The 20761-nt window shown below is 35.6% G+C and overlaps 2 protein-coding genes across 6 annotated transcripts in view; one reads left to right on the top strand and one right to left on the bottom strand.

Annotated features, from left to right (window-relative positions):
* The window catches only part of slc4a4a (solute carrier family 4 member 4a), a 62403-nt gene extending 53321 nt beyond the window's left edge, over positions 1-9082 (top strand). For all 5 annotated transcript variants that reach the window (XM_047149856.2, XM_017452160.3, XM_047149855.2 and 2 more), the window contains 10 exons: positions 104-217; positions 944-1105; positions 1914-2092; positions 2598-2670; positions 3105-3173; positions 3303-3476; positions 5625-5786; positions 6480-6573; positions 7194-7267; positions 7680-9082. In XM_047149856.2, the coding sequence (XP_047005812.1) occupies positions 104-217; positions 944-1105; positions 1914-2092; positions 2598-2670; positions 3105-3173; positions 3303-3476; positions 5625-5786; positions 6480-6573; positions 7194-7231 (1065 nt within the window). In that variant the 3' untranslated portion in view covers positions 7232-7267; positions 7680-9082. The remainder of the gene's footprint in view (positions 1-103; positions 218-943; positions 1106-1913; positions 2093-2597; positions 2671-3104; positions 3174-3302; positions 3477-5624; positions 5787-6479; positions 6574-7193; positions 7268-7679) is intronic.
* Positions 9083-13246: 4164 nt separating this feature from the next.
* Positions 13247-20761, bottom strand: part of gc (GC vitamin D binding protein) — a 30677-nt gene continuing 23162 nt past the window's right edge. The window contains 2 exon segments of the mRNA XM_053674564.1: positions 13247-16156; positions 19069-19198. Coding sequence (XP_053530539.1) covers positions 16067-16156; positions 19069-19198 — 220 coding nt within the window. The 3' untranslated portion in view covers positions 13247-16066.

Here is a 20761-nt window from a genome sequence, read left to right as displayed (position 1 = left end):
TGACCAATTGTTGTGCGAGAAGTTGGGAATTACAGAGTTGGATCATTATGAATTAGACAAGGGTCAACTAGATAGCTGAAATTGTTTTGATTCTTTTTCCCAGGTGAGGAAACTCATCAGTGACTTCGCCATCATCTTGGCCATCCTGATTTTCTGCTGTGTTGATGCTTTGGTAGGAGTCAACACACCAAAGCTAATTGTGCCAACCGAATTTAAGGTGAGTCTTTTCCTCAGGTATATGCCAAAAATGTCCACCTACAATTCCAAAATTTTTGCAGAATTTCATAACCAAGCACTGAATGGTGGTGGACCATATGGACAGAATCTATCACATTTTCTTCTATCTTTTACAGTAATGATTTTTTTTTCATCTAAAAATAACTGCAGAAAGAATTTTTTAACCCAGACGTAATCTGAAAATTGAAATCATAAAAACACAAGGAAATAAACCAGAGAGTAATTTTACATGGAAAAAGATTATAGTGACTAATCAGCAGGTGTGATGCTATAAACCAGTCCAGTGGCAGGGCAAAAAATATCCAATGTTCTTAATATTCTGTTATTAAATATCCAATTAATGTTACATTTTCCTAGTCAGCTGTCTTAATTTTGTTTATCTATTGGAATGCAGAGCTGAGAGGTAGCTGCACACGGTGCCTAATTAATGCTGCACAGATCTGCGCTTACAAGTTTTGATACAGGGGGTAAAAAAACTTTATAAAGCAGTGAAAAATTGTGCTTTCTGGAGCCCTACACCTGTATGTGCAGCAGTTTTAAATCAGTTGCCTATGTAGTTGGGTTTGGTAGTGGTGAGCTGTACAGAAAATGGTATTTGAAAATCTCTACCATTTGATACATTTTTACAACTGGATGGAATGACAAAAATGTCCTTGACTTTATTATTAGACATGATAATAATATCAACCACTTTCTTATTCCTCAGCCAACAAGCCCACATCGTGGCTGGTTTGTGGCACCGTTTGGAGGCAACCCCTGGTGGGTTTACCTGGCATCAGCCATTCCTGCCCTGCTGGTCACCATTCTGCTATTCATGGACCAGCAGATCACAGCTGTCATAGTCAACCGGAAGGAGCATAAGCTGAAGGTAGCGCATGCTGAGAGATGGATTAGCACGCTCGCTTTGAGCACCCCAGGAACCCAGGAAAGACCTCCATCACAGCTAGGATTGCACTCTGTGCCAGTTCCTCTATAGTTATCTCCTATGAACATCATGGAGCTTTTATTTGGCTCCGGTTTTATTTTTAGGAAGTGAATAAAGACTTTGATGTAACAAAATAGCTTCCTTTGAGCAAGGCAGGTGAATCAGAGCTGATTGAAAGCATAGAAATTGGGGCATTTTTTTTTTTTTTTTTTTACAATTTGGAACAATGTCCCAGATTTTCCATTGTATGTTACTTCCATTTATGACATGACACCCAACAATCATAGTTATTTTCCTCCACTTACAGCCGGCCTATGCTTTTAACCATCTTCTTTGTTGCTCTCAGTTAGAATAGTTGTTGAGGAGTCCAACAAGGAAGCAATTGTGAAGTGGCTAAAAACAATCCATCTATTTGCCTTTGGGCAACGTAACATGATACTTGCCTTGTGACTATGTTCTCTGTGCAGTACCAAAGCTAAGGAAGTGGTTTTATTGCTGTTTTAAGAGTGTAGAGGGTGTGAATCAGGTTACACACGTGCAGTTTTTTGAGTGTGGATTACCATAAAGGCCTTGAAGTAACTTTTATTGTAAAACCTGTTATTGCACCAGTAACTCAAGTGCTGTTGACTGAAAGTTTCTAAGTCTCTTTGATGGTATACTGATCTGTGTATGATTCTGCAAGGCATTCAGAAGCAGTAGGCCTCACAACATGGCTCTTTTTAACCTCATATCCGTGGTTTCTCTGTTGTAGAAAGGTGCAGGCTACCATCTGGACCTGTTCTGGGTGGGTATATTGATTGCACTGTGCTCCTTCATGGGTCTGCCTTGGTACGTGGCTGCTACTGTCATCTCCATTGCCCACATAGACAGTCTGAAAATGGAGACAGAGACCTCAGCCCCAGGGGAGCAACCTAAATTTCTGGGAGTCAGGTAAGTTTCAGAAACTAAATCTCCACATGGCAGATTCATGGGAGTTAGACTGTGGTAGCTCTATTTCAGATTGCATTGTGGTGATGTTGATGCGTACAGTATATTATGTTAGAAAATTCAATTCAAATTGAATACAGGTTGTACTGTACAATCAGTGTCTGCTCTCTGTGGGCAAGCAAAGCTGTGTTTGTTTATCAGTTTAATGTTAAAGTACATGTAGTGATAACAACAGGGTGATTTTCTTTGCTGCTACATGCTGGCATTAAGCTCAGTGGGGCACTTGTTTTGAGAGACCTGCTTATTTGGTTAAACTTCAGGAAGGCTGTATTGATGCAGCTGTAAGCTCCACAAACAAATAGGTTTTTTAGAAAATACAACCTCAGAAGCTAAAGTATCAGAGATACACTAATAATCTTTTAATGACATTTGAATTTGTTATAATGGCAATGGAGTGTGTTTTTAAGTTAGCAAGAGCACCAAGATGGGTTGTATGATTCTTTTGCAGGGAGCAGAGGGTAACTGGTGTATTTGTGTTCCTTCTCACTGGACTCTCTGTCTTCATGTCTCCCATTCTTAAGGTAATCAAAATTTTTCTCACAGGAACTATAAACAAATTAAGTTAGGTATCACAAATACACATTGTACATGGTGAACAATTAGAAAGTGGATACGTTTGCTTTGAATGACTGTGTTTTGGGCTTCAGAACATGGGGTTTAAAATGGTTGAAGTGCAGAGTGGCTTAATTTTGAGGAATTCGGGTAAATCATATATAACAAATTTTGATCTATATTGTAGTCCCCCTGAATCAGAGGCTCACAGCTAGCTGGATAGTTGTCATTTCTTGGCCAGTTGTGTGTGGTTCCAGCACTATTCCATGCATAATGGAACTAGCAAATGGTCTAATGTTGATTCTAGATAATAACTCAGCCCAAGGCTGTAACCACTGGACCATCATTTTCTCTTAAAGAATGGGTATAAACAGTGAAAAGTTTGCCGTGTCCCTCTCTGCAGTTCATCCCCATGCCTGTCCTCTATGGAGTCTTCCTCTATATGGGTGTGGCCTCGCTCAATGGAGTGCAGGTGAGTCAGTCACGTGTCGGTCTATCTTTCATCTTTCTTTCTCCAGATTTCCCACCACACATGTCTTAACTTTCCTAATATCTTTCATGACAAAGTTTCCCATAATGGTTTATTTTGTTGCTCATTCAGTTCATGGACCGCCTGAAGCTGCTTCTGATGCCTGCCAAGCACCAGCCAGACCTGATCTACTTGCGGCATGTGCCACTGCGAAAAGTTCACCTCTTCACCTTTGTCCAGCTGCTGTGCCTGGCTCTGCTTTGGATCCTGAAGTCCACCGTGGCTGCCATCATCTTCCCTGTCATGGTGAGTTCACATGGTTCACAGATTTCACTGTGCTTGCTTCAGAATGGCACTAAACGTTAGAGGTGATTTTCAATGCAAATTATGCCAAGTAGTAGTTTAGAAAAGGATTCACAGAATGCACCATTTCCAACAATAGAGTAGACTGCGGCTCATTTGTGTTTGGGAATCTGACTGTTAGTGTTTATTTCCATAAAATTCTTCCAAAAAGTTGTCATTTGCAACAGATAGATTTGCAAGAGCTAATATACATACATACATACATATATATACACACACACACACACACACACACACACACACACACACATATATATATATATATATATGTGTGTGTGTGTGTGTGTGTGTGTGTGTGTGTGTGTGTGTGTATATGCAGCCTTACAGGCACATGCAAATGTGATAGTCTGTTATGCTTTTTAACGAAAAATCTAGTAGTGGTAAAGCAATGTATCTTGTGAACTATCTCAAAGATTATAACTTCTAAGCACCCTCAGTAAATACTGTATAGTCCAGTGGCATTGACTTCCAACCTCACTGAATACACCGACCTTGAATTGTATCATTAACTCTTTGCAGTTTGTCTAGCTGTCCCTGGTCAGTGTGGAAGATGCCATCATTTTTCTTCTTTATTATGTTTTGTATTCATCTTCATGAAGGTGACAGTATAGCAGTTATATTATATATAGTTATTTTTTTTATTAGATATATGTATATTATATGCTTGGGAATAACCTCATTGCATTGTGTGTGGATGCTTCATTAAGCGTCCTCAATTATGGAAAATTTGACTTTCTGGCCACAAAATATAAAACAGTGCCTCTGTATCATCGCCTTTGGGTAGCTTCCTAAGTATATGTGTGTACAAGAGTGTTGTGGAAAGCTTTATTGAATCTTGGGGGTAGATTTTTGAAAGTAGATCCCTTCTGTTTTACCTGAGTGTGGTAGCTGTGTTTTGGCCTGTAAGAGCAGTTGTTGCCAGCAAGATAAACAAGACTAGCTAGATGTGTACCGAGTGTGGACCCTGATTCTCTGGTGGAAACTGCATCTAAAAATAGCACTAAGCACAATCAGGGCCTTAAGAGAAAATATTTTTAAAAATATGAGCATACTTTCTCATTACACAAGGAGAGGATGGGGAAGGAGGCAGAGAAGATCTCAGTTTCCAAATAGCACAATTTAGTTGATTCTTGGGTGTGTCAAGATTCACAATTAGACACTACCCTCATAACAGTACACTGTTTGGAAGGGTTTCACTAAGGAAGCCCACGCACAAGGAAAAGCATATGATACAGACCGTAAAATATAGTTCTGGATTATTGATGCTTGTGGGCTGTTTTGTAGCTAGTGGTTCAGGGGTGCCAGAATCCTGGTAATTCTGCTAATTACCAGGATATTGCAGCCCAAAACCTTATTGCCCCTGCTAGGAGATGAAGAGCTGGCCTTAGATGGATCTTTTAACTTGATAATAACCACATCCACATAAAATGCTGTGTTCATGGTGTATTATAAACAGTAATTTGTATGTTGTAATAACATCATTTCCCACTTCAGCTCATTTGATGTGCAACGTGGAAAAAAAAACATGGACACCTCCACAGAACTGGAAAAAAAACATGGACACCTCCACAAAAGTATCTTTTATTTACTGTGTCAGCACGTAAAGCTCACACTTAGTTAGTGACATCTCTGACGTTGATGATCACCTTTTCAAAACAGTGATTAATATGGCAAATATTATAGAGTTAACCAAGTGTTGGTTCTATATTTTAATTGATCTGAAGCCGATACTACTATGTGCACAGAGTACGGCCATGTTGATCTGACGTAGCTCCGTAAATAGGGAAGGAACTGGTAGTTGAGAAGACTACCCCAAGTTGAGTTGGAATTGCAAGTTGAAGTGTCTCCAAAGTTGATACATTGCACTAAAATGCAACATCTTACATGTACAAGTGTTTCCAAAGTTGATGTTACAGAAAGAGACAGTTTTTCTCTGCTAACTTTTAGCAAGATAATATAATATTTGAAATAATGTACCATAAAAAGTAGAAAACAATGCACTATTTCGATGTTTTAAGCCAATAATTCTAGAGTCGACTGTCTGGACTGAAAGTAATGATGTGTGTCTGGTTGTGCACTGTGATTGGCCAGATCCTAGCTTTGGTGGCTGTGAGGAAGGCTATGGACTATATCTTCTCTCAACATGACCTCAGCTTCCTGGATGATGTTATACCAGAGAAGGACAAAAAGAAGAAAGAAGATGAGAAGAAAAAGAAGAAGACAAGAGAAAGCATAGACAGTGACATAGAGGAGGTAATATTTTTTTATCAGTGCTATTATTATGTATCGTTACATACATTGAAGATTGTGTTATTATTCACTGTTTAAATAAAGTAGTGGTGGTCCAGTGATCAGTTATTGAAGGTTAAGCTAACCAGGTGGTAATGCCTGCATTGTTCAGCACCAGATGATATTGCTCCTTATACCACAGTTCTGTTGAATTCTCAGATCTGGTTGGTCAGAAGCTATTAATTAATTAATTAATTAATTAATTAATTAATTAATTAATTAATTAATTAATTAATTAATTAATTAATTTTCTGTAACATCATCTATAGTAGTGCTAGCTACAAGCTAAATCACAGGTATTTATTAATGCGTTCATTCTAATGTTATTGTTTCTATAGTAACAGCTTATTCAGAGGGAACACACAATCTAAACCTAATAATAAATTAAATCCAAACATTAAATGTAATGTAATATAATAGGATAAAGAGTGTGTGTCATTCTTTAATTTAAAAAATGATAGTAAATAAAATGACTGTAGTATAAAAGGAACAAAACATGTTGGGACGTGTTATAATGTATATCACCACTCCACTATTGGTTATTTTCCCACAACGCCATGACCCATCGTGTTTTATTCCTTACTTCACTTGTTTTAAAGGCATCCTTGGTATATTCCCTACCCTAACTACTCAGTGAACCCCTTTCCCTTCCTGCAGTCTGATTACCCATTCAACGAGAAGGTTCCCAGCATTAAAATCCCCATGGATATGATGGAGCAGGAGCCTTTTTTAGGGGATAAGTCCTCTGAGCGTGAGTAGAAGCAGAGCTTCTCAGCTAGTCTCCAACCTCTCGTTCACGTGTTCCTGTCTCTTCTTATGAGTACAGTGCATGCTGTTACTAACATCTTGTCTCTTATCAGCAATAATCATCATCATCATAATAATCTTCTCATCATAAGCTGAACATTAGATTTGGTTTGGTTTGATCCCTTTTCTCTCTTGAATTACTGATTCTCTGTTTCAATTGCATGCTTTTACTTTTGAAAATTGAAACACTTCTCATGTGTAACAATATGAGTAGGTCTTATTTTGCTATACACTATGGAGACTGAATGATCAGGGTTTTTTTTAATGGATTATGGTAGAACATTGGTGAGAGATGGTCGATTCAGAAGTTTGCTTGTGTTTGCATATGCATGTAAATGGCTCCAAGTTGATATGCATGTATGAACTACTGGATAGATTTTATATGTGATATTTCTTGCTTATGTGCAACTAATTAATGATGCTTTGGGCATGCTTGAGTTCAGTGTGACTTCATTTCCTTTGTGTCTAATCTGCTGAAGTAATATTTTACATTTTTGTGTCATGTTCACACTATGGTGCGTGAGTATGAGTTTTTGTAACCCTGCCCACTTTTTTCTCCTGCAGGAGACAAGTCATTCCTTGATCGGTACACATCGTGTTAAAAGAAGGCGGTACTATGAGGACAGTCCGATATCAAGGTGAGTCGGAAGGTGTTTGTGGTCAGAGAGGAGTGGAGCATCTGTGTCCATGTGTGGGGGAATATCTGTTTGAATATGGTGTATTTAAATTTGTGGGTGTGGGTCTTAGTGTGGGATTATCACATGGTTCTAGTGGTAGTAAGGCAGAGGAATGCGTGACCAGTGGGGTTCGAGATGGTCTGAGCCAGGCTGAATGAGGGCGGGTAGTAGGTGGGGAGCAAAGGATTCTGTGCAGATGTGATGGATACACCCTGAATAGTTAGCCTAGACCTCAATGCTCAAGGCCACAGTTTATGGCAAGTAGAGTTTTGTACATAATATATAATAAATAATAACTATAAAGTGAGTTGCTTATTGACTTGAATGTCCTAATAAAATCATATTAATTTACGTTGTTTTGTTTTTTTTTTAGTCCAGAGAGAATACCACTAAACGTGCCTCAAATTAGAATAGACTACAGTTCAGACAATGAAGACAGTGACTACTTCTGGAGGGGTCGAGGGTCTGAGGTGTAATTATAGCTCCTCCTTCTGTCAGCCTATTTAGCCAATAACAAACCTAAAAAATTATGAATCTGCTTGGATGGAAAGCCGTTTGATCAAGGGAACTTTTCAAGGCATTTTCATCTGTCTGCCTGCCTGGATACATTCTACTCTAGAGTACAACATCTGGACTCTCATCTTCATGGATGCCATTTTAAACCTTCATTTTGTTTCACATGATAAAGCTCACTCGTTGTTTGCTTACTTCTTATGAACACTGGCTGACGTAATAATTCCTACTACTATGCAATTCATATGCAAATCATTCTCGTGTTGATCAACTGAAAATGCTGTACAGGGTTTATGACCACGCACGGAGAGAAAGCACTCCTCCATTCTTGGCAGATAATTTCTTTCTTTTCTTTTGTATAAGGAATTATCATTTTCCTGTAGCAGGAAAATTAATATTTTGATTTATTTTTTAAATTTTTTTTGTAGCTCTACCTCTGTAGACAGAAGGAATTGTTTAAAAAAAAAATACAGAAAAAAAGAATTGAGGTGTTGATTTTTCCTATTTACTCAGCATGGGTTTTAATGTTAATATCCTGCCTACTGTACCTTCTGAACACAATATTGAACAGAATAATTGAAGTTACACTGTATTATTATAATGGCGAAGAATAATACCTACATGATGTTTTAACCTTTAATCGTGTTGATTTCTGCTTAGCTGTATGATCTTCCATTTAGTACAGTATTATGGTGTATTTGAGAGTGATTAAAATCATTTAAAGTACAGATTTATTCAAAGAGATCTAAGCTAATCAATTAATAACCAAATATCAGTCTGAATTTCTTTCTTATTTATACATTGCACTATGGTTGTATTACTCTGCAACCGCATCTGGTTATTACAGCCATTAACGTCTTCCTGCGTTTCAATCTAATGACTTTCTAAAGTGACTTAAAAGAGAATCACAGTAATGCATGAAAAAGTCATTTCTAACACTTTCTGTGAAGGTCATATTTAAGTGAACTATAAGCACATTCATATCATGTTATAATGCATTCATAACGCATTATACACAATGTTATAATTACTTATAAAAAATATATTACACTTTATAGTTAACTTTTTTGAATGCATTGTGCATTATGAATAGTTAACATGATGCATTATAAGCAGAGATGGCACGGAACCATTTTTCCTACTCCGGTACCAATACTGAGTATCAGCTGATATCACTGACTATCCAATATATTTTTTTTAAACTACTAAGCTTTAAAATGATTTTTAACTAAAGCTTTTTTAAAAAAAAAAAAAAAAACAAAACAGGTAAAAACACATATCTAAAAACATAACTGCAGTTTTTTTTATTCAGTTAAACTCTTTTACACAATAATCACTTACATTGCAAATATAATAACAATCAGTCCTGACAAAACAAAGCATATGTAAATGTTTCCGGTTGCAAAAATATCTTTTCTAGTTCCAGCTATCTCCATTTGTTTTCCATTGGCCCATAGTGTATAATAAACCCTGCTTATAATGCATTCTGTGAGTAATATATTAATGCATTATAGCCACTGCAGTAAACAATACTGCCATTTCATAAACAATTATAACAATCTGTATTGCTCATGCATGCACTATAACATGTTATAAAGGAATTCATAGGTCATTAAACATGTGGCCTTTACAGAAAGTGTTACCTGCACCATCTGTGAAGCCCGTATTCATAAAGCTTTATGACTGTGCATATAATTATTTGTAACTTGCTGAAAAGTCTTTGTAAGTGTTTTTTTTAAAGCCAAACATGCCCTGTCATATACCGTATAATAGATAAATTTCGTATTCTGACAATGCCACAGCCATCAGTGGCCAGGAGTCCAAGAGATCACAGCAACACTAGATAATCATGGACAACTGTGAGCTCATGTATGTGGAAGAATATCGTTAGTGATTTCCCCAAGTTAGTGTTATGCTGAGCAGTAGTTTGAAAAGATGTGGTCGGCTGGCTTCATGTGTCTCAGAGGAAGCACATGTTAGTCTCCACCCTCCCTGGTGACTAGGAGTCATGTGATAGGGGAGAGCTTTCTGCTGGCTGGGAATTGGCCAAGACTAAATGAAGGGGGAAAATTCCTTTATTTAATCCTTTGATTTATTAACATGCAATAATGCCATTGATAATGACCTTTGTACACTGTAATGATTGATTAGTGTATCTTTACACTAATGCACCACTAAGTACTTTAAGTGAAGCAATAGGACAAATATATTATTGTAGGACCAAATTTTCTAAATCGACATATCTGTCACTATAAAAGTCTGAATATTTGTAAATTCATACCCACGGTGTTAACACTGTGAGCACAAATGTGTATGGTACATGTATTAGCTTTATCTTACCCCAGAACTCTATTCAGGCTATCAAGGAAATGGTGAAATGTAAAAAATGCATTCAAAACTCTAAATTACAAAGAATTATAATACACTCTCATGAATACAGGCTGCAAAGAAAGTGTAATCAAGCCTCTTGTTTTCTAGTAACTGTCTGAATTTTATATTGCTTTCTACATTATTCACACATTGTGATCTGTCTTGTAGATGTGAAATATCAATAATGTGATTGCCACTCGTTGTTATGTCTGTGGCGAGAGAAAAATCCCAGTGTTTGTATGATGTGTGTGTGTGTGTGTGTGTGTGTGTGTGTGTGTGTGTGTGTGTGTGTGTGTGTGTGTGTGTGTGTGTGCGCGCATGTGTGTGTTTGATCGTTCAGCCTTGTTCCTCTACATTCTGTGTAGTTTTTTTGCTTTTGTTTTTAAATCTTTTTCACAAAACAAAAAACAAAACAAAAAAAATCTACAATTCTGTGTAAATTATGTCATACCGAATCACCAAGTTTTAACAATGTACTGTATATCAATGCATTTTTAACTTATATTTTTGGGGACTTGTGTAATGGAAGAGTGTTGGGTAAATTCCAGATCTTTTAAACAAATCTTATATGAATAGTGGCATGTTTTACAACTACAATAACATTTTAATTTTTGATAACATTTTAGTGCGCACAGCTAAAGTGATTATTTTAGAATGTCTATTTTTTAAAAGAAATGAATATTAAAAATAAATTTAATAAATAATACTGGCATTATTATTATTTTTTTTGCCTCTCTGTATTTTACCATGTTTTATATGTTCACATTTTACAACAATGTTATAAATACTTATTAAAAACTGCAGCTTTTTTATTCAGTTAAACGCTTACAGAAAAATCATTACATTGCAAATATAATAAATATAAAATAAATGTCACTTGGGCATGTTTTACAGCCATAAATTAAGGATAATATTTACTTTGAGGCTTTATCAGATTTACAAATCTCTGTTACCAAATAATTAGAAGTAAAAAAGAAAAAAAAAAAGATGGATTAATCTGGGCATAACAGAAAGCATTACAGATTATTTCTCATGCTTCAATCGTCGCTCTTTATTTTAATCAGTAAAAGACAGTAAAAGGATTAAACTGACCACATGAATTCAGTTCAGCATAAACCACGGGATTTGAAGCCAACATAACTGCTGAATAACAAAACTCTTAATTAATACATTAGAATGTATTAAATTATAATGTATATTATATGTTATTTATTTGAATCTGCAGACAACATAAGACTTAATGTATGTGTCTTTCTGTCTGTATGTCATTAAAGAAACCAACATATTGAGTGGTAAGAGACACTTTTCAGACAAAAACCATAATGATATAAAGTCTCCAGAAGAACTGTGGCTGGTTCTGCAAGGTGCTCAATAAATCTTACAGCTCATTTCCTTATAAAACTGCACTAATTCTACATGAGACTACCTTTTTTATTTTTATTTTTTTTAAGCAAAGGGTCGTCACACCAAATATTGCCTTTGTTTAATTTATTACTGTTTATTGATCTTTATTTTAATGGAGAAACATTTAATTTCATTGTTTGTGAGATATCTTTGACAACAACAACAACAACAATAATAATATTAATAATAACTATATTTATATAAATGTGAAACTTGTAATTTCTCATTTTAAATCGTTGCCTTTACATTTCAAAATGATACAATAGTGCCATCTAGTGCCATCATATTGCACAATAACACTAACATCTTGTATCATGCTATGGATTATAAGTATCATGCTATGGATTACTTATATTAAAGAGGAACTGAAGAAATCTTGAAAGAACAGTTTACTAAAATATAAATTATATGCAATTTGAATAACTCTTTAAGCTTCCTCATATTGATCTTAAACCTTTTATTATCATTGATTAATATTAATATATTTTCTTACGCATTTTTTAAAATATATTTATAATTGATGTAAACTATGATTGATGAAATGTTCAAATGATTAAAGCGTGGAACATACAGCTATAGTACATTAAGTTATTTTAAAAATGACCTATAATTATTTACACATTTTGTAACTTGCCCTAACCTTTCTCACAAAATGGCAACAGCTCATCATTCCAACCATCACTGTATATAGTGATGACACCAAAAGTGGCATGAAGTTGTGGAGGGGAGTCGCACTGTATTCATGATTAATTATGATAACGTATGTGCCAATAAACATACACTACATATAGCATTGTATTCACCACATACACAGTATTATTATTGTGGACACTTCAGAATATTAGAACTACCCCTGCTTCCTTATTATGCCTTTCTAGAAAAGGTAAGTGCACACCTCCAAACTGAAATTCCTTAAACTTTAAAAACATGACACTCTGTCTGATATACTGTAATATCATGACAATATTAATGAAAATGTAATCCTTGCTTGAAAATATTATTTTGACTAATTGTACATTTCTACTTAAATGGAATAGAAGAAATTACATACATCATTATTTTTTAAATTATTATTTCAACATAATAAAGTGATTTTGCACATAATCCTTTTAATGTAAGACTAAATAACTTTAAAGATAAATCACCATTGAATTACCTACAACTCAGCGGTATAGCTGTAAAGATGGCAACAGCAAGTACAATTTATGTTTTCGTTTTTTGTTTTTTAAATGCTCCAGTGCATTTGTGCACTATTAAGCTTTATTTGTTTATTTGTTTACTTTGTTATCTGTTCATCACAACAAGTCTTTCTCACATATTAACCTGAAAATCTGATTTGTAGATATTTTTCAATTAATTTTTTTTCATAGCACAGGCAAATCACTCTATAGGTAGTCAGTCTCTGGCAACAGGAATCTATAGTATTAGTCTGTCTGTGGTGAAAAAAAAATCTAATAATTGCCTTTTTAGTTAGAACAACCTTTAAGCTCATGTCATAATCCTTGCTGGGGCAGAACAAAATAGAGTATAATTAAATGTTTTCTATTCATGATATCCAAGCTCAGGATCTGTCACGGAAACTGTAAGAAGCAGTAAGTGTTCAAGTTGCAGCAGCATTCTCATACTTAACGACGGCCACTGTCTGTGAAAGGCAACAAGAAATGTAAATTAATGAACAGCAACATGGCCTTAGCTATTACTTCTGATGATTTTGGTGGTCTTGACAGTTCTGTAATTGCTACTGAAATGATGAGACGCAATATCTCCCATGCAGTGCATTTAATAGCTATGTTTGTGAAAATCCTATAATAGCTATGCTTGGTCACTCACTCTCTAATCTGCTTCCTAGTTCACTGATTAATCAAAATATCACACTATGGTGTAATATTCGCACTTATGTTATTCATGCCGAGTTCATTGCAATGCATTGCAAAATTAATTGCTTTTCAACAACCACTAATTTCTATTAAATAGCTGATAAGCACATAAAACTCATGGCTTAACCTTTCCTTAAATCAGTGACTAACCCTTATTAAAGCTCTATTTGGACGGGATTCAACTCCATCTTGTGCTTTGCTGGAATTTTTTTTCTGTCCAGATCGGCTATGTCAGCTTTTCTCTTTCCTCCCCTGAAAAAGTTATCTATTCTTTTTTAACCAACTCTGTGCTTGACTGATAATTTTTGGCCCATCAGGATAGACCTGCCTCTGATTTTACAGGCAGATGCTGCCTCTTACTTTGCAATTTATCACTGCTAATAATTTCTGTAGTTAGTCACCCACCGCACATATCCACTTCCTATATTGCAAAACGACAGATGCTTTAGAGTCTCTGAACAAACGGGCGTCTTATAATGGTGTCTCTATACTGTCAACACTGAGCCCATTAACAGGCGAAAGAAAAAATCAATCAAAGAGCATAATCATGATTAAACGAGCAGATAAAAGGGGCTGGTAAAATATCAACTAAACATATTCCACAATATCATGCTTCATTTTAAAGTATTTTTTTGTTTGTTTGTTTTTACTAATATATGAATGGTTACATTATATCTAAATTTAAATGCCACCAAATAAATAAATATGATCATATGACCATCTGTGAAACAACAAATGAAGGAGACATGTAAAAAAAGATCGAAAGATGAATTTGAAATGACAGATCAGAACAGAAAAGAACAATTTCCTCATATTTTCATCTAGATGTGTTAATCAATGTAGAACATGGCACCTTGTTTGAACTTACCAATTTTTATAATTAAGTGATCAAGAATATTGGAATATGTGACTGACAGGTGTTTCTTGCTGCCCAGGTGTGCCCTGTTAAATTGATTGTTTAGGGGTCTGCCTGTGAAGACTGCATTTGTTGTTAAAAACGATAAACCAACATGACGACCAGAAAGCTGTCTCTGGGAAAATCTATCTGAGCCATTGCACAAGCATTGAGCATAGCGAATACAACAGTTTGGAATGTCCTGAAAAGAAAGAAACCACTGGTGTACTAACAACCAGACATAGAACATGTCATCCAATGAAAACAACAACAGGTGATGACAGAAACATTGAGACCTGTGAAGTAAAACCCAAAAACAACAGTCAGCGCCATCACCAACAACCTCCACAGGGCAGGGGTGAAGGTACCACAATCATATAAGCAAATTGATCATGCATTTCAGCTCCTGAAGAGGAGACAAAACAAACCACAATTGAAATAAGCTGTGAAACAAGCCTGGAAAAGCATTACAAAAAAAGAAAAAAACACATCAGATTTAAATATAAGGAAATGAAAACTGAAATTCTGATCTATCTCGCATTAATCTTTTGATCTGAAACCCAAATCATTTCAGTGTAAAGCACAAATAAAATAACTGACCTTGACATTCCAATACTTTCTGAGAGAACTGATGATAGCTAGCTGGCATAAATTAGCTTTAATATAGAGTAATGTGGAAGCATTTAGGAGCATGGGAAAACATCTTTTTATTCCAATTTAAAAGGACTTGTGTGTTGCACCTTGTTTACATTTTTAAAAGGGTGATTGGGGTTTTTATTTTCCATTAGTCAGCATTCGCATGTTGCATGTCACTGTTTTAATTTTACACCTTAGCACATTTCCTAATATTCAACAGAACTGAGGCTCTGTGTAAAAACATATGAAACTTGATGTCTGTAAAATATGTGCATGCTGATTTATTAGCACATCTTTTCTCTTATGTGTAATTGCCTTTTAACATATGCAGATGGGGGCCTTTCCAACTGATTGTGTAAATGGATTAATTTTGCATCTGCACTGTGATTTAGAGTTCTAAGCCTGAAAGTTACTTAATTATTAATATGATCAACCAACATGTATTAAAATGGCGAAAGCTCATTTTTGATTCATAATACCTTCTGAACAGAAAACAAACACATCTACACACATTTATTTTATCTTCACATTATATTTTGAACAAATTTTGACGTTTTCCATCATATGAGTTTCAGGCAACATTACTACTCTGAGGTTGACATGAATGGTTTCTCCCAGTTGGAAAGTGATAATTAGAAAAATTCCCATATGATGCAAATACTGCGTTATTATCAGCCACATCAGCTTTTTTGGAGTTGCTTTAAAAGAGATGTCAGGCAGCTAATTCTGGTTAGTTAAATCATATGATACAGTTTGTGCAATGCTAATGAAATACTTCAAAATTAGGAACATTTTTATTCAATGTAAATGGCTTATTTTCTACCTCAAGAGCTAATGTGTTGTGGTGGGCAGAAACCATATGTTAAAAGACAAGTGGCTGATGGTAGGCTTGCTTTTCATTTGTTTAAAAAATGCCATTAGAAGTTATAAAACTATACTAGAACAAGTACGTAGGTGGAAGCGGACTCGTCCACATGGCACAGTACAGAGGACACGTTATTTAAGTTTTGAATGCAGGCAACTCCAGTTTAAAGTACTGTTTACAGAAGTTGTCAATCAGGAACTCTAGTGCTGCTGCTTTCTCCAATTTGCTTTACTGAAAAACAAGAAAATTGAGAGATCCGACATTCTTTGGTCAATGTGACAGCCAGGCTTCTGGAATGACAGGAAAAAGAAAATGCATTATTTTAATCAGACTTCAGTGTTGAATGTTTACAAAGAGATTATGCCGACTGTACAGTTAGACATGACAGTTCTTGGCATCTGGAGAATTCATGAAAAATCGATTTGGAAAGAATAAAAGAAAAAACAGCATACTTCATGGGGTGCAAGAGCTCATATCCATGCTAATCATGCATATTTACCCTCTAAGATTCAGATTTAATTAAATGTGTGTGCTAATTACTCCCAGTGCTGTGCTGTCGGTCCATCTGGCGCAAGTGCTCACGAACGTAAATGGAGAAATTTCAAGAGGAAAAATTCATCTTTAATCACAATCAATGTGGTGACTTATCAGAGAGAGGTGCAGGTTCAGAGGCTATTGTGTTGTCTAAACTAGCTTTAAGCATGCTAAACAGGCCTGCCTATACAACACATTGGCTGGTTATTTTCTGTGACCACTAATTAAGAATTAATCAGTGAGGTTGGTAAATGTCTGAAATAAAATGTGAAGGTCCTGACAGGCAGCAGTACCGATCAATATGTTTATTCACTCCACTGTATTCAGTATTGTTCCCAGAATATTAGTCATTATTACTGAAATAACAGAACAGGAGGCATTTAGAAATGTTTCCATAAATCACTGTTTCCCAATGCAATCCTGGTGAAATATGAGATCATTTATCATTTATTCATCTTCAGTAAGTGCTTTATCTTTGTCAGGGTAAACATGGATCTGGAGACTGTCTCAGGAATACTGGGCATAAGGCAGGAATACACCATGGATGGTATTTGACAATCCCCTCTGACAATCCAGTGCACAGACATTAACATGAGTTTAGGAACAAATCACGGACACTTGAAGCTGTCTGTATACTTTATGAAACTGTACACTATCATACTAAACAGTATATCAAAATCTTATGGTCTCACTATTTAAAGTTCTCTCACCCTTGCCTCAGTGGATAATCTCTCCTGGATGCTGTAGATTTGTACCTAAGACCTGCAGCTATAATCATAAACACTGTCCTATGCTTATCCCACGACTTGTTCAAAGTCTGCTCATAATGAACATCCTTTCAAAACACTTTTATATTGACTTCATAGTATAGAGTGGAAGAGTAGTCATTTATATTCACACTATCTGGTGTCACCCAGGGATTCACACGGAGTCTAGTTCTTCTTAAGTCTTCTTCCTCATGTCATCTCAGGGAGTTTACTCTTTCCACTGCCTTGCTCATTAGCTATCTAAATCTACCTACATTTCGGTTAAGCTGCTTTGTTATACAAATAACAATACAAATACAAACGAATTTAAACGAATTCAATCGCATGAAAACAAATGTGAAATCTGGGAGGAATTTATATAGTGCCCAGAGTAAACTGTGCTCTTTATCATCATCTTCTGCATGTTAACAGACTATTGACAATTTTTCTACCTCAGGTTTGCCTAGTGTATGCTCCCAAACGCAATGCATCAGTAGTCAGTACTCAGTGACAGTTGAGTAGAAGAATGAGGATATCATAATAGAAATCAGTTTGGTCTAATTTGTAGGGGTGTAAGGCAGTGAGATTATCTGTAGATGTATTAATTGCATGCTCTGTGCCAGATATCTGTATCTGAATTCCAGGATTTAAAAAAAAAAAAAGAACCCTACCACAATGCCTGTGCAAACCCTGGAAAACACACACAAAAAAAAAAACAGAAAGAAAAATGGCAGCACTGTCATCATGTTCCCTGAGGTCTGGCTCTGACAGTTCTCAACTAGAGATCTGCACTTTACTTATTATTTTTTTTATTATTATTATTTATTTATTAGGGGGCCAAGCATAGAAGGTGCCTATTGATATTCTACTTTTTCTTACTATTAGGGGCGAAGCACGGCAGATGCATAGGCACCTATTTTAATCATTAGTGTTCTTATTCTTATTCTGTTTCTTCTTCCACTCCTGAGTCTATGGCAGCCCATAGAACAAAGATCAGGAAGCTGGCAAAACCATAAAAGGCAAAAAAGTCATGATTAATTTCACTTAACCAACTATGATAATCTCATCAAATGGTACATCAATAGAAAATGCAGTATGTAAATGAGAAAAAAAACTGAACACTACTTACCATTAATGTGACTTCCAAATATGCAAATTTGTCTGTTTGTTCAGACTGGACAGAATGATACAAACATCTTTTTTTTTTCTTTTGGCCATTTCACCTTTGTTAAAAAGCTGAAAACAGACTGACTATTTTCAACCAATATATAAATTAGACCGGGGAATTACTGCTCCATTCTACATTATCCAATGTAATTTGGTTTGTGTATTCATGACAAATGGGCATCAATTATGAATTATGTAATATTTTTAAATATGTAATATGTAGAGTTTTAATTGAATTGACACACTAGCCACAGAATTCACTTCTTCTCCAGCTCCACACTGATCCACTAACCAGTGTTCACACATATATACATCTCATTTTGCCTTATAAGAAAATAATATGTATTAGGGATGTAGCCAAAAACATACACACTATTCAGAATGAACAGATAATTTGTTCTAAAATGGATACGTATGCAGATACGAATGAAGCTCACTATGATTGACATACAAGACCAATTTTGCTCTCCTGGACTCCTAGCCGCAGATGGCTGTCATATCATCACAATCTCCAATAAAAGGGGGCGAACACTTTTCTGTCATGCCACTCGGAGCCCCTTTAATATTCCTTAATTCACTGGCTAATTCCTTTCCATGTTTTCATGCCTCCACAAGCCAGTTCAGCCTACTCACATATTTCCTGTTTTTGACTGCTGTCTGTGTTCTTGTCTTTGAGTTTGGAAGTGCCTGTGATAACCGTATACAATCACTGTTGTTGATTTAAACTTTAAACATGTTGATTGTCAAAGTCCTACCGTTAAACATGCGGTGGTGTCATTAGTGCCTGAGCAGCAGGCTGTGGCTTTGCTTCTCATCTGGTCCTGAATGGTTGTTAGCACTGGCAATGAAACTGACACATGTTTCACCCCAATTTGGAACAAATATCTGGAAACAGATAGGCAGACATACAGAATACCTCACTGTCATGTTTATATAAACTATATACTGTATGTTCTCTACATATATCATTTTTCATTATTTACTACTGCTGCAAATCATTTTTCAAGTTCATAATCAGGTCAGCTATAGCCCTTATTATGCATTCAGACCATTTTGCTAGCTTAACAGTATTATTATATCATGTCTCATTGCCAGAAAATAAGTCAAACCTAGAGGCAATTAAAGCATGAACTAATTTTTCTGCATCCTGTAATGACATTATATCCCACAGCTTGTTTTGTCATGGTAACATTATCTAATAATAGATGACTTCATAATCACACAAAGCGTTTTTACCACTTCAGTTAACGAAACTGAAAGGTCATTGAGAGTAACAATATTTCCTCACATAGTCAATGCCACACTTTGATCAAGATGTTTTAATAGCTAAGTGCTGTAGCAAAATGGACATACATGATCAGTTCAGTTTGTAATTAGATTCGGGCTCTCACAATGTCACACTGTAAAACAGGATAGTTCATTTGACTCAAAAATTTTCAGGTAATTAGTTTTCTCTAATTTTTTAAGTTGATAAATTAATTTCTTTAAGCCAAATACATTTAAATATAACAAAAAAATTAACTCAAGTAACTCTATTTAAGTGTATCTGGCTTAAAGAAATTGATTTATGAACTTAAAAATTTTGAGGAAATTAGTTTCCTCAATTTTTTTGAGTTAAATGAACTTATCCCGTTTTACAGTTCGGTGATGCAACTGTGCCATCACATCTTCGTCAAAAAAAGAAGAACTTTGGCAGCAAAGTTCGAAAAGGATTGAAGGAATTTATGAATAAATGGGAAATTTAACAAATAGAACAGAATGCATTGAATTATTCAGTGATCATTTCAGCGCCAGCGTAAGAGCTGAAAGTGATCAGTCAAGTGAAAAAATGGTGATGAGCTTTGTATTTCAATTCCATTAATATGTATATTGACTGAGTTTGTGAATGTGTTTGTGCGCCTGGTTTCCTGAGATGGAATGTGTTCCCTAGATCACTCCATTGTTCTCTAGTTTGTGAGATCACGAAAATACTTACAATCCTAACAACAAGAGGTTAAAAAAAAAAGACAAGTTACGAATACAATTGCAGTACTTTTGAACACTTCAAGCATATAATGTTCTAACTTGTCTTGAAAAAATACAGGAATCTAGATCAAATTATGGGCTCAGGCTGCTTCTCCTTTTCCACTATAGAAGGTACAGTAAGCCATGTAGAGAGGAGCATTTAATTACAGCCTGGGATAAATGAATCATGGCCTCACTAGGAAGCTGACAGCCTCTCAGCATGGACTCTTCCTTTCTTGTCCACCCATGCACATGAGTCCTTTTATCAGCTGTGTGCTGCACGTCATAGCCTAATTTGCATATCTGTTTGCCAGGCTAAGGTGCAAAACTGAGCAGAGAAGTTCAAATACAGAAATAGAGATGCAGAAAACATTGAACTGGGCTCAGTAAGTACAACCTCTGCCGATAAATAATTTGAAAGTCACACCAAAATTCTTCACTTTG

The sequence above is a fragment of the Ictalurus punctatus genome, chromosome 22 (assembly GCF_001660625.3).
Source record: "Ictalurus punctatus breed USDA103 chromosome 22, Coco_2.0, whole genome shotgun sequence".
NCBI lineage: Eukaryota > Metazoa > Chordata > Actinopteri > Siluriformes > Ictaluridae > Ictalurus > Ictalurus punctatus.
The sequence above is the reverse complement of the archived record's forward strand: the minus strand, read 5'-3'. Positions and strand labels throughout refer to the sequence as shown.